The sequence below is a fragment of the Eleutherodactylus coqui genome, chromosome 11, assembly GCF_035609145.1.
Source record: "Eleutherodactylus coqui strain aEleCoq1 chromosome 11, aEleCoq1.hap1, whole genome shotgun sequence".
Classification (NCBI taxonomy): Eukaryota; Metazoa; Chordata; class Amphibia; order Anura; family Eleutherodactylidae; genus Eleutherodactylus; species Eleutherodactylus coqui.
This window is the reverse complement of record NC_089847.1, coordinates 62,315,826-62,329,221: the sequence shown is the minus strand read 5'-3', so window position 1 is coordinate 62,329,221 and position 13,396 is coordinate 62,315,826. Positions and strand designations below refer to the sequence as shown.

The window sequence follows — 13,396 nt, the reverse complement described above, 5'->3', positions numbered from 1 at the left end:
CCCCCGAACAGCGTTCGGGGGATTTAAATGCCGCTGTCAGAATTGACAGTGGCATTTAAAGGGTTAATAGCCGCGATCGGCCGAGCGCAGCTATTGCCCGCGGGTGTCAGCTGTAATAAACAGCTGATGCCCGCGCTGTATGGAGTGAGATAGCGCCGCTACCTCCCTCCAGACACGTCCTGCAATAGCAGGACGTAGTTTTACTATAGGGCTGTCACTAAGGGGTTAAAGGGATTCTGTCATCAGGCTCATGCTCCCGAATCGCGGTCTTCATGAACCCAGGACAGGGATGCCTGCTGCCCCTGTGGAAGTTTTGTTCTGCAGCGTGGATCGGGCAGCATGAACCCGATGACAGAATCCCATTAATAAAACCCCATACCCATTCTACAAAAGGATGTGCCAATATGAGGGCATGATGTGGATTTTTATTGGCTAAGGGTACATTTACACATGTGGAAAACCGGCAACAAATGTGCTGGAAAACCAGCGGCCAAATCGTCACCTAAATGGTACAGATAAGGCTGCGGTTTATGTATCGGATTTGTTGTGGATTTAATTCCCTGCATTTCGAGGGTTGGAATCTGCAGAATAAATAGACATGTTGTGGATTTAAAATCTGCAGCGTTTTTCAAAAACATTGTGGATTCGTTGCAAAAAATTTCCTATGTGCAGGTGATTTAAAAAAAATCAGCTCCTCATGGCTTTTACTGTAAATGCTGTGGAATATCCATAGCAAAATACACTGCTAAAATTACACAGCATTTGCACTGTGTATGAAACAGGCCTAAGGTCTCATGTCCATAGCATACGTGGATTTCTGCAGTGGAAGACCTGTGAGTCGGTGCAAAAATTACTTCTAAATGCTTGCCAACGATCACGGATGCGTTTTTTTTTCCCTAGAGGGGGGAAAGGAGGGTGTGACATCACTGCCTGAAATGTAATGCCTATATCTTGGACTTCTGTGACATCACTGCCTAAAGTGTAATGCCATGTTTTTTACGCTTCTGTGACATCACTGCCTAAAGTGTAATGCCATGTTTCGTAGACATCACTGCCGGGAATGCAATGTCTGCTTCCTGTACCTTGGTGACATTACTGCCTGGAGTGTAATGCTGTTTCTTAGGCTTCTGTGACATCAGTGCCCTGAATATGATCTCTGTATCCTGCACCTCTGTGACATCACTGCTCTGAATAAAATGTCTGTATCTTGCACCTCTGTGACATCACTGACTGGAATATAATGCCTGTATCTTGAGCTTTTGTGACATCACCGCAGTGCCAATCGCTACTTGGCTGCAGAACAGTCAGTCTTTCAGCACCTTTTCTAACTACTGATGTAATTGTGCTGTCCTGAGATAATCTCACCTTGGGCGGTGTGCAGAGTCTCTTCGGTGCAGGCGATTGTCAATATACATTTCATATCCAGGAATGTGTGGTCTTAGATATGAATAAGGGCTCATGGGCATATGCAATTTCGGTCTGTAAAATGTGCAGCATTTTTACTGCATGTACATATACATACTTGGTGCTCGCTCATACTCGTGCAGCCTTAGACAGGCAAATGCATCGTACTAGTAGGGACTGAACCTATGCTGTTTAAACCTAACAAGAAGCAAACGAGCCAACGATTATTTTTATGCCTGTGTAAAATGGACGAACGAAAAGTGAACGATTCTCGTTCACTTTCGCTCATTTAAATGATAATCGTTACATCTAAAAGGCACCTTAAAGGGAAAACTACTATTATAGTCATTTATTGTCAGGTTGTAATCTGCTCATCATCACCCATCTGCTCCCTTATCAAATACCATCATTCATTTGTATCAACACCTATCTGCTCCATTATCTGACTACCATCACCCATTTGTGCCATGATTCAATGATCACCATTCTGGTGCCATCATCTATTTGGAAGTTCCTATTCTTGCATCTTCTAATAGTGCCAATATGGGCTTCATAATATTATTCATTCGACTATCCATCTGTGACATAATTCATCCCTACTGGAAGTCCTGGGATTATCCAAGTACTGAAAGAAAGCACTAGTAGCAGAGAAAGGCAACTGCTATAGGTGAAGTCCAAGTTTGTGGTGTACTGCTAGTGTTGTCACGCCTATTATTCTGTAGGCCCCTCTTTGTCAAGGCATGGACTACACAGGACCTGTGAACAGGTCCTATATGATCTGGAACCAAGTTGAAATTAAACCATAGCACTTTCCAAAGATACTCAGACTTATTAACTTCCACATATTGAATTACATATAGATTAATTTACCATTTTCCCAGTAAGGTAAAAGTTCAAGATGTTGACTTGGCTCCACAATTCCCCAGATGTCTATCCCATCGAGCATGTGTGGGATGTGCTGGTCAAACAAGTCAACCCATCCATTCTTAGCATACCTCTCACATAGTCTTTCTCTACTTATTTGTTGATGGTGATAGAGGCTTGGGAGGGCCAAACTGTCCTTCTATCATTACAGTGCATTTCCCTTACTTTGAATAGGTTGAATCTGTAAGGAATTCACCTACTGAGATTAATATGAAAGTTGCTGTGAAATTTTTTATCCTATCTCCACTGCAGTAAATCTTCCAAGGTGCTCACACATGCTCAGTCTTACCTCTCTCTGCTCCATTGGATATATGGAGAGATGGCATCCCTGTTGTGGCAAGTTGGCTGCTTTTTAAGCGCCTGTGTCTTTTCTGCTTATCAGAAGAAATGCTAAGTAGTGGCACCGTCCCCCCTCCTATTACTCTCTCTGAATCTTAGTTCAGTGGCAACTGGAGGCAGATCTGTTCTACCTAAAGTATTTAATTCTATTAAGTTCTTTTTCTTCCAGGTTTAGGGGAACAGGCCTTCTTTTTCCCCTACTGCAAGACAAATGACCAGCAATGAGAAAGTCTCCACCTCGCTAACCCTAATACACTGCAATGCTTCTGCCCTGCTAGAGTATAGGATAACTAATATGACAGATCTAGGGGCCATTGTTGGACTGAGACTACCATTGGGACCCTGAAAATGTGTGTGTGTGTGTGTGTGTTTAGGTGATGGGGTGAGAGAGGTAGTCCTTTCCCTCTGTTAACCTCTTAGATGCTACGGTCACCAATGAATAGCATCATATAAGTGGTTAAACAGCTCTGATCAGAGCTCTCATACATTTTGGTAATTGCAGGTGGTGTCCCTCCCTGGTGGTTGCACAAGTATTACTTCTGAGCCTATATTATTACCATTACATACAAGTACATCAGGTGTGCGATAAAAAGACCTTTCCCTCGATACAAATGTACGTTAAAAGAGAAGTTAATAGGTTCTTATTGTAGTAGGTTTGTGCTTTTAATTTGCAGTTATACAGAGATCCTCTATAAGCTTTGCCAATATTATAGCACTTTGGGGGTCCCTGCACAATACAGTATCGATAAAGCAGTCTGCTAGTTCAGCGCTGGCTTTTAAATAAGTCATAGGCACTAGGATCCCCATCATATATACCTCTATGGTACACGTACTCACGTATGCGTGCCAACATCTACAATGCGTGTACTTGCACCAACAACCATGAGGCATGTACAGACACCACCACATCTATGACCCATGTCTGCAGACACCATATACACATGTAAATACGACACCCTTATATCATATCTACATGCATGACACATCCACATGCGCACACCATATTCACATCACCTACACGCTGCTCACAGCAGTCTCCCCTCTATTCTCATTCGAAATAACTTTTTTGCCGTCTGTTTTACACAATGAACTTTTTAATGTGATGACAAGAAGTAGATATAAACCAGAAGCGGAGTTCCCACACTGTGTTCATAGTTCACACACACAAGCAACAACTCCAACGAAATAATAAACCATCAGCAGCTCCAGGTCTCCTAATTACATGTAGAAGAGCCATATTCAAAAGGTCCATGGTGAGTACTGACCAAAACTCGTGCAAATCTCAGGATGCATATCGGCTATATACAAACAGGGAGGGGCAGCTCGGAAACTAAAAAGCTAAATCGGACTCGTTATCTTCATCTCCCGTCTCTGGGTCACTCCCTCCGCCATCTTCTTCCTACAAAGTAAAACACAGCAGCTTGCATTTACATCACATCCATCATGTCTAAGGGGTGACGTATAAAAGGTGATTCCTGCACCTTTTATACCACCCCAAAAGCCATCCGAAATCCTGCAACATGCACATCGCCCCAAGAGCAATCCATTGCACTATATGAAAGGCTCCAGATGGCGACCAGAACGCTTCTTGGCAGTTGTTCAGGACTAGCATGGCTTTCACCCGGTACACAAACATCTCCAAGGTCTTCTTCAGCTGCGGCACATGTGTTGTCAGGCCTGTATCCTGATGGATCTGAGGAAAAGGAAACCTCTTATATTGTGACTGAAGGTAGGAGACGTAGTAGGACTGCGGCTGAGTGACACTTATCTTGGAGTGGCCACACATGTGGTGAAGCTGTCGGGTGCACAACTGTAAGATTTTCAGTAAACTCTGCACATCTTCCTGTAAAACATCACATCTTATTATAAATAAGCATCATATATGAGCGGAAGCATCACAGTCAGCCCCCTCTTACATTTACTCATCAGATACACATACATCTACAGTGATCATCCTTCACCCTGTAATGAGCAGGCACCACTAAGTCTCAGTGGACATCTGAGGGCCACGGCTTACTTAATAATAAATCAGACTGTACGTAACCACATAACTCACCCGATGCTTCTTAAAGCAGCTGTCCAGAAGAGGCATCCCAACCCTCAGGAACGTCTCCAGAAACTGGCGGCCATACTGCAGTAGAAAGCAAGACATAAATGACGGGACAGAGTGGTATATCCCGGTAAGACAGACACTAAGAGTGGTAGAAAAAAAAAAAGTCTAAAAAGGGAATGACTAGAAAAGGTAGAAACAGCTGGAACCAGAACGAGCCATGATTTTCATCAGAGATGAGAGTGCCGTACCTTCAGGCAGGTGATCAGCATCGGCCGACTGTCAAACACCTGCAAAGAGAATCACATTTAACATAAGTCTCCATCACTATGTATAGGGCAATTATGGAATCCCATTCACTGATTTAGAGGACGGAAAGGTTATGGCATCAGACCACAGAACTCTATATATCAATGATGACGACATGAGGTACACAGATTACAGTATTCACAACCAGGCTCTCAGAGCAGCGCTCACCTTAATCAGATTTACTAGAATGTGGAAGTTTCTGACTGCCAAACTCCAGCCGAGAAGCTGCTCCATCTGTACCTGCAACACACATGAAAACCCTTAAGCCCACAATCCTACACCAATCCAAGATGTGTTCTTGAGAGGCCCCAGCACTACCGCATCTCTCGCATAAGAAATAGAACTAAGGCAGTTTTTGTGGTTTGTCATATCTAACAAGACAGCTGCATTGACCCCACAAACTCTCCAGAAATCAGCTGTGCTCATAATAGAAGAATGCAGGAACCTTGGTGCTTTGTGCCACACAGAAAATGGAAAAAAGTAGGGCAGCTATGAAGCAGCTGAAACCCCAGCTGTTCAAAAAGAAGGTGAAAGTACGTAGTATCTACCAAGTGGTACAGCATGGGACCACTAGTACTTCAGGCTGCATAGTGCAAAAATACTGCACTGACAATGATGGCCGCCTTCTTTATCATCTTATACCATGAGCCGGGAAGATCAGGTTTTTCTACCTTTCTATATTCCTCCATTTCACTTTCATCCAAAGATGAATGACTCATTAACAGGGGAACAAGTTCATATGGATTCAGATATTCCTCCACATCTGAAGACATGACCCTGGTACGTGTATATGAGGAACAGCAGACATTGTGTACCTGGTGACTGACATCCTTTGTCCCAGCTGGAAGGCTCCTCACATACTTCTCCAACTTGTCCATTAGAATCCGGAAGAAAACCACAAAGGTTTGCCTAAAAAGAGGACAAGTGGAATAAAGACCTAATGTTAAACACAGAGGGAGAGCAGTCAATCCAGACAGCAATCAATCCCGGCCATATAATAAACATTATAGGGAGAAAGCAGTCAGTATGGGCTATAGAAGGTTGCACTATGCCTCCCTGTCATCCAAGCCTTTTTATCCTACTCCCTACTCTACACCCTTATAGAGCAGCATTGTGTAATAAAATCCAAATAACTTTATTGATAACACTGGGGAACAAAATGTTTGGTGACTGAGATGTTAGAACTTTTTGGGGTCATAGATTCTGAAAATGACGTTAGTTTTTCTCCACCAGGTCTACTTATCAAGACAAATGTCCATATAAATGTATACATGTCGTATCATACATGTAATGACTGCCAATTAAAAGCAGAAAGTGTAAAGATAAATCCCGAGAAGCCTGGAGCACGAATAAAACAAAAATTTCTTCAATGAGATGTCGATGATACTACATTTTTGTGATTTCCTGCATGAGATGTTTCTGGACATTTGCGCTGGCTGTTCCACAGGTAGTCGCGATCATATGTGTATCCCATCATTCACATTCCTGTTCTTCCACCGTCCTTATTTCCTGGTGAAATCGTTCACGTTGTTTATCACTTACATCACTATGGCAATCTGGACATCAATCCAAAATAACTACAGGTCCTGCAATTTGATGCTCATGTTACACCCAAGTGATCAAGATCGGAGTTCTCCGGAGTTTATGGCCTTATAGTTCCCAAATGCTTTACAACCAAACAAAACAATGATCGTGCACGCGCCTCAAAGTTGTCCACTAAATCTTAGAAATGCTGGTCTTTCATGAGTTCCGGGATTTGTGGTCCATCGAATTTTCCTGCTTTTAGCTTCTCTGTGTTCATCGCAGGACATTTTCTACATTTGTAGATGAAACACATTCCATTTCTCTTCAATGTCTTTACACATGGTTTCATCAACCCAAGTTTAATGTGCAGTGGTGACGATATGTACCATATGTACTAATACGGTAGTAAGCAAATGCTGGCGGGAAAATAAAGTAATGATAAGAAAAATAGATAATGACATTAGGAATATCTGAAAAACTAGAGCTCCTAGAACGAAAGAGACTGTATTTTCGTAATCGGCTGCACAAAAATACTCGGAAAAAGGTCTAAAATTCCATGAAATTTTTGTTCCCCAGTGAATCCAATAGTAGAAACTATATCAAATCTAATAAAAGAATACATCATTATAAACTATAAAATGCTAAGCTAGATGGAAAGAGAAATACACAAATAAAAATAGTACAAAAAGGCTTGAATAAAATTTTATGATGGAGCAAAAATACAGAAATCCCAGTTCGTCTATAGAAAGATGAAGTACTAAAAATGCCAAATGGATGGGGAAAATACTGGATAGGATGAGAACACACCTAACCAGAAGTGCCAGGAAAGTAAGGGTACCTTTACACAGGAAGATTGTCAGGCACTTAGGTGCCCGAAAGCGGTCCCTTCATTCCGATTATCACACAGGAGAGAGAATTGCTCTCAGAGTGGAGGCGCGGTGCACCGGAGATCTCTTCCAGCCGCCCACCCATCACCATTCGTAGTGAACAGGCAATCATACATAGATAAAGGACTGCCTGTTTTAAATAGGACATAAGTCGCTCTGTTTTTAGCTGTGCTAAAAACTGAGTAACAATGACAAGTCAGCGATTCTAATCCACTCGTCCTGTGTTTACACGGAACAATAGTCACACAATCTTTCATTTGAGTGCTTATTCAGGTGACTATCGGCCTGTGTAAAAGCCGACAAAGAAATGTTTTTCAGAGATGCAGTTAGAAATTTTAATATATCCAAAGATAAAACTCCAAAACTGGACTCATAACGAAAGAAAGCGTAGAACTGACCCCAATAATGACCCAACTGATCCTATGATACAGAAAGCCAAATACCATCAGCTATAAGACTACAGAATTATTGTATCATTATTATCAATAGAGACAACGGGGGTGATTTAACCAGCAATTTATGCTATTTTACAAGCAAATACGTTGCACATTTTGATGCAAGTAATATTTGCAACTTTTACCTTTCCTTGCCACTTCAGAGAATTGCTTAAAAAAGGCCAGGCTTATCATTTACGCCAGACACTAGGTCTTTTTTTATTTTAAGGCGCAAGAGTGGCCTGAGATGTGTGAGCTTCTTAATACATTGGATGTATCTTCCTACAGCAGAACGCATATTAAGACCAGCATACAAAATACCGATCTTAAAACTGTTACCCGGGACATTTTTATCGACCTGTCCTCAGAATGTGAGTGCCCTGGTGATCAGCTGTTTGCAAAAGAGCCACTGTGCCCTGAAATTAGTGTAGCTTCGTACAGCCCATTCTAGCTGTTTAGCCATTACTACTATATATTTTTCTGTGGTTTTTGTATCATCAAAATACAATTTTCCTGAATAGACTCTTTTTACTGCTTTTTCACTGCATCTATTTTCACCTTTTTGGAACTTAATAAGAATTATAAATTCTTTCATGAGGTTTTGATGTATTTTCACTCTTGGATCATTGATTTGGACATTTGGATTGTAAAATTAAACAAAACAAGAAAATAACAGGCACCACTCTAAAACATACTGAATCTGAGTTCCTTCCATATAATAAATGGGTGCAGAAAACACCACACAGATAGACTAAAGCAGTGTTCCCCAACTCCAGTCCTCAGGGACCGCCAACAGGTCATGTTTTCAGGATTTCCTCAGTGTTGCACAGGTGATGTAATTATTGTCAGTGCCTCAGACATTGCCACAGGTGTTCTTACTATAGGATATCCTGAAAACCTGACCTGTTGGTGGTCCCCGAGGACTGGAGTTGGGGACCCCTGGGCTAAAGGACACCAAGAACAGGCAGTGTGCATGAACACCTCTGATAGATCAGTGTATAATTTTTGGTGTATCTCACAAGTGCCAAACACACACACACACACACACACACACACAAATATTAAATCTAAAAACAACTGAAACCGTGTACAAAACACTAAACATGCAGAAGAGGTCACCACAATATGGGACCTAGACACCCATATTTCCCCCAAGGCATTTTATAAGATACCCTAGGGAAGATATGAGTGTTTAGGTTACATAATGTGGTGACCCTCACTTGTCTTGTACACTATTTTAATGCTTCTTTAGTGTGTGTGTGTGTGTGTGTGTGTGTGTGTATGTATGTGTGTATGTATGTATGTATATATATATATATATATATATATATATATACACACATACACACACAAACAATGAACTTTGGTATTTGTGAGTTATGTCAGCCTGATTTTTTTTTTTGTGTATCGGAGGTGTTTATACACACTGCCTGTTCTTTGTCTCCTTAGTTTATTGGATTGCATGATGTGACAACTTGTCTGAGTGTAGATTGTGCATCATAGTTGCACATATAGATATGGGATTTGTGCTAAACCTGGTTAAGGTGGGGTAGGTGGATAAATTTCCATCTTTCGCAGCATTCATGAGCTCAGTCACTCCTGTTCCACAAATTTCTTCGATAGCTTCGAGTACGCCAGCATACTCCAGATAAATACTAGAAAATACAGATATAACACACAAGTAATACTAGGTATAACCAATAAACGCTGATAGTCTTATGTGCCATTTAACCAGGAGGACTGTATTAGATGGATGAAGAAATACATCAGTCAAAATAAATGTGTATAACATTGAGAAGATGGCACATCTAGAAGCTGCTTGTGCCACTCACCACAACATGCTCTGCAGGGTCTCGTTAACCCTTTCCAATCCATTTATTTTTTCTCACCCATTCTCCCCAGCTCCAAATAAATTGGAGCTGGGAGAATGGGTGAGAAAAAATACATTTTCCCTGCACCCTCCTGATCTGACAGAGTTCAGGAGGGTGCAGGGAGGGACCTGTTTACCTGTCCGGCGTCTTGTGCATTCTCCTTCTGCCTCCCAGCTCGGCGATCATGTGACCGCTGGGGTCAGGCGACACCTGGCGGTCACATGATCGCCGGGTCGGGAGACAGAAGGAGAATGCACAAGACACCGGTCAGGTAAGCAGGCCCCCCCCCCCCCCCCCCCATGGTGCAGGCTCCCGGCTCGGCGTTCATGTGACTGCTGGGGGTCAGGTGACACCGGCGGTCACATGATCGCCGGCCGGAATCTATGCATTACATAGCGCTAATTGAGCGCTATGTAATGTGTAAAGGAGTGGGCAGAAAGGGTTAAAAACCTTTTCTGCCTTCTCCTCGGGGGTCCTCGATGACGACCAGTGCAGGAGTACATCTGCACCCGATGTGCCTGACGATCGGGTGCAGATCCACTCCTGCACTGCAGTGTCGGGCCTGCCCCGACATCGGAGCTGTGGAGGAAAATGATGATGTCGGGGCAGGCCCGACATTGGACTGGAAAGGGTTAAATCTCATCCCCTTCTCGCGCTCTCCGCTGGGCTGAATCCAGGACCGACACAAAAAACCTTTCACAATTGAAGCTGTTTCCAAAATAACAATAATTAGTTTATATTACCTGCAAAATGACCGTTGAAGGGCTACCGCTTGAACTTACCAATCTTGCTGTGATACTGTGCAGCCTCCGTCTTCTCTATCAGCGTGATCAGCAGCTGCGTGAGGCTCAGGGCAGCAGAGAAGGTGGGGACGCTGCTACACAAGTTCTGAAAGTAGCTGAAACTGTGACTGAGAAGGAAAAGATACCAAAATGAACATAGTGCCAAACCGAAAGCGCAGCATACAGGCAACAAGTTTGGGGTTAATTACCTGACTTGCTCCTCCATATCCAGTGATGCATCCGACTCCTTTATTTTGTCTGCAAACACAGCAAGTGCTGACTTCAACAAGTTCCTGTTCTCAGACTGCAAAAATCCATTCCTGAACAGATGACAGGTCCATGGTCACAATAACGAGACATGAAACCCTCCACCCCCGTCACTGAGAACTACAGATACCAGAAACATCACAAACCAGGCAAGGAGAGTGTGGAAAATCTGCAAGAGCAAATGATAGCAGGAGGCCATGTACTGGTGTTCCTTCACGTCCAGCCCCGGAGCATCCACCACACCATGATTCTCAGTCAGGAGAGTCTGCCAAAGGAAAGGATCATAAAAACACAACTGTTCACCACCAGGATCTGCTGCCTGGTATATACAGTAAGACGGCTGCTGGTCATGGATCCACCTGTTGCCACTCAGTGCTGACATGAGGAGGTCCCTATGTACAACTATACTAACAAATTCCCACTTTATCTGCTCATATTTCCTCTATCGGGGCACAAGTCATTTTAAGTGATAGATAGCACAGGAGTCAGGATAATGTCTCTGGTGGTAGGTGCTTTGATTGCAGCAGGTAGCAGTTCTGTGCATTGTGGATTGTGTATTCTTTAGTGCATGAATGGATTACATCTAATTGAGTACAGTTTAATGTAGAAACTAAGACCAATTAGCACCACTTGTCAGTCATGTTACATGTATCAGTCCAGCACCATCACTAGAGCCTAAGTGATTTGCCTTTCTTTCAATCCAAACCTGGAAATAGTTGTGCATGTTTTCCACATGGGCGCACAGCGGGCTCAGGAGTCCGACAAGCACTTGTGCCACCTCTTGTGGCGTTCTCTGATGCAGATGTGAGAACTCTGTGCTCTTTGTATCCTTCACCTAAGCAAAAAGGACATCAGTGATTAATAAAAAGAAGTGCTTCTGTCAGGACATCATCAGAAATGTCATCGTTTTAACCCTTTCCAATCCAATGTCGGGCCTGCCCCGACATCATAATTTCCCTCCTCAGCTCCGATGTCGGGGCAGGCCCGACACTGCAGTGCAGGAGTGCATCTGCACCCGATCATCAGTTACATCGGGTGCAGATACACTTCTGCACTGGTCCTCATCGAGGACCCCTGAGGAGAAGGCAGAAAGGGTTTTTAACCCTTTCTGCCTTCTCCTTTACACATTACATAGCGCTCAATTAGCGCTATGTAATGCAGGAGATTCCGGCCGGCGATCATGTGACCGCTGGTGTCACCTGACCCCCAGCAGTCACATGAACGCCGAGCCGGGAACCTGCACCATGGGGGGGTGGGGGGGTGGGGTGTGCTTACCTGTCCGGCGTCTTCCGCATTCTCCCTTCTGTCTCCCGACTCGGCGATCATGTGACCGCTGGGTGCCACCTGACCCCAGCGGTCACATGATCACCGAGCCGGGAGGCAGAGGGAGAATGTGAAAGACGCCGGACAGGTAAGCAGGCTCCTCCACAGTGCAGTGAATATCTGCACCCTCCTGAACTCAGGAGTTCAGGAGGGTGCAGGGAAATGTATTTTTTCTCAGCCATTCTCACCGTCTCCAATTTATTTGGAGCTGGGGAGAATGAATGAGAAAAAAATAATTGGATTGGAAAGGGTTAACAGTACAGAACTAGGCGTCCCGATATAGTTTAATTTTTAAGGCCAGAAGCTGAAAAAAAGTTGACTAATAAGTAGAAGGAATCATTTCTGTTAACAAAAATGCTTATAACACACACAGGTTGTCATCCTTCTTTATAATCCTCCCTGGAAATTATAGTCCATCAGGGCACTGTGTATATGTCCTAGTAGTATATGGACCCCAGTGCACTGATTATATGTAGAAAACTACAGTATAGTAGCAGTCTATATACTGTATAATCTACATGCAGATGTGGCCTTGCAGTACATAGTCTACAAAATCAGTACATCAGTCTCTATATACTATCGGCACTGATTCTATATACTATATGCTCACTATAAAATAGCAGAAGTCTATATATCCTATGTGCAGACAGCTGCCTTGTACTATTTAGTATATAGAATTGGTGCAGCAAGGTCTATATACTACCTTATTTCCCTGAAAATAGGACATACCCTGAAAATAGGATATATCATGATTTTCCAGAATTTTTGAGGATGCAAAATGATTTTTCAGGCTTTTTGAGGATGCTTGAAATATAAGCCCTACCCCAAAATAAAGCCCTGCTAACAGTTAATTTAAAAAATCAATTTAAATAGTGTCCAGGCAGCTATACATGTAAAAAAGTTAAACCTTTTTGAACAAAAATTAATATAAGACACTCTTATTTTCGAGGAAACACTGTAGCAGCATGGATGCTATATACTTAACATAACATAGCAGCATTCTGTATACAGAATATGCAGACTGCTGCCATAGTTGTGAGATATGTGATTTGGCACCATGGCTCTGTCAACATTGACACTTGTCATACATTTGGTTGGGCTTCTCGTGTTTTTGACAACTAATATAGTATTGCAGCTACCCTTGCTGTGAATCCCAGTGGAAGTCTGATGAATCCCAATTATAATCAATGGGATCAGTTTAGAAGTGTATTGGTCAGAGCAGTCATGGCTCCGGTAGCAGATAGGATATTGTCCATGAACATCATACACAGCATTTACAGTC

The 13,396-nt window shown here is 42.9% G+C and overlaps 1 protein-coding gene across 1 annotated transcript in view; it reads right to left on the bottom strand.

The window, feature by feature from the left end:
* Positions 1-3,743: 3,743 nt before the first annotated feature.
* LOC136581720 (Fanconi anemia group D2 protein-like) overlaps positions 3,744-13,396 on the bottom strand; it is a 53,257-nt gene continuing 43,604 nt past the window's right edge. The window contains exons 23-34 of the mRNA XM_066582344.1: positions 11,498-11,626; positions 10,938-11,056; positions 10,734-10,844; positions 10,525-10,652; positions 10,366-10,450; positions 9,704-9,733; positions 9,407-9,526; positions 5,842-5,935; positions 5,195-5,266; positions 4,969-5,007; positions 4,724-4,798; positions 3,744-4,510 (exon numbers count right to left, since the gene is read on the bottom strand). Of these exons, the coding sequence (XP_066438441.1) occupies positions 4,115-4,510; positions 4,724-4,798; positions 4,969-5,007; positions 5,195-5,266; positions 5,842-5,935; positions 9,407-9,526; positions 9,704-9,733; positions 10,366-10,450; positions 10,525-10,652; positions 10,734-10,844; positions 10,938-11,056; positions 11,498-11,626 (1,398 nt within the window). The 3' untranslated portion in view covers positions 3,744-4,114. The remainder of the gene's footprint in view (positions 4,511-4,723; positions 4,799-4,968; positions 5,008-5,194; positions 5,267-5,841; positions 5,936-9,406; positions 9,527-9,703; positions 9,734-10,365; positions 10,451-10,524; positions 10,653-10,733; positions 10,845-10,937; positions 11,057-11,497; positions 11,627-13,396) is intronic.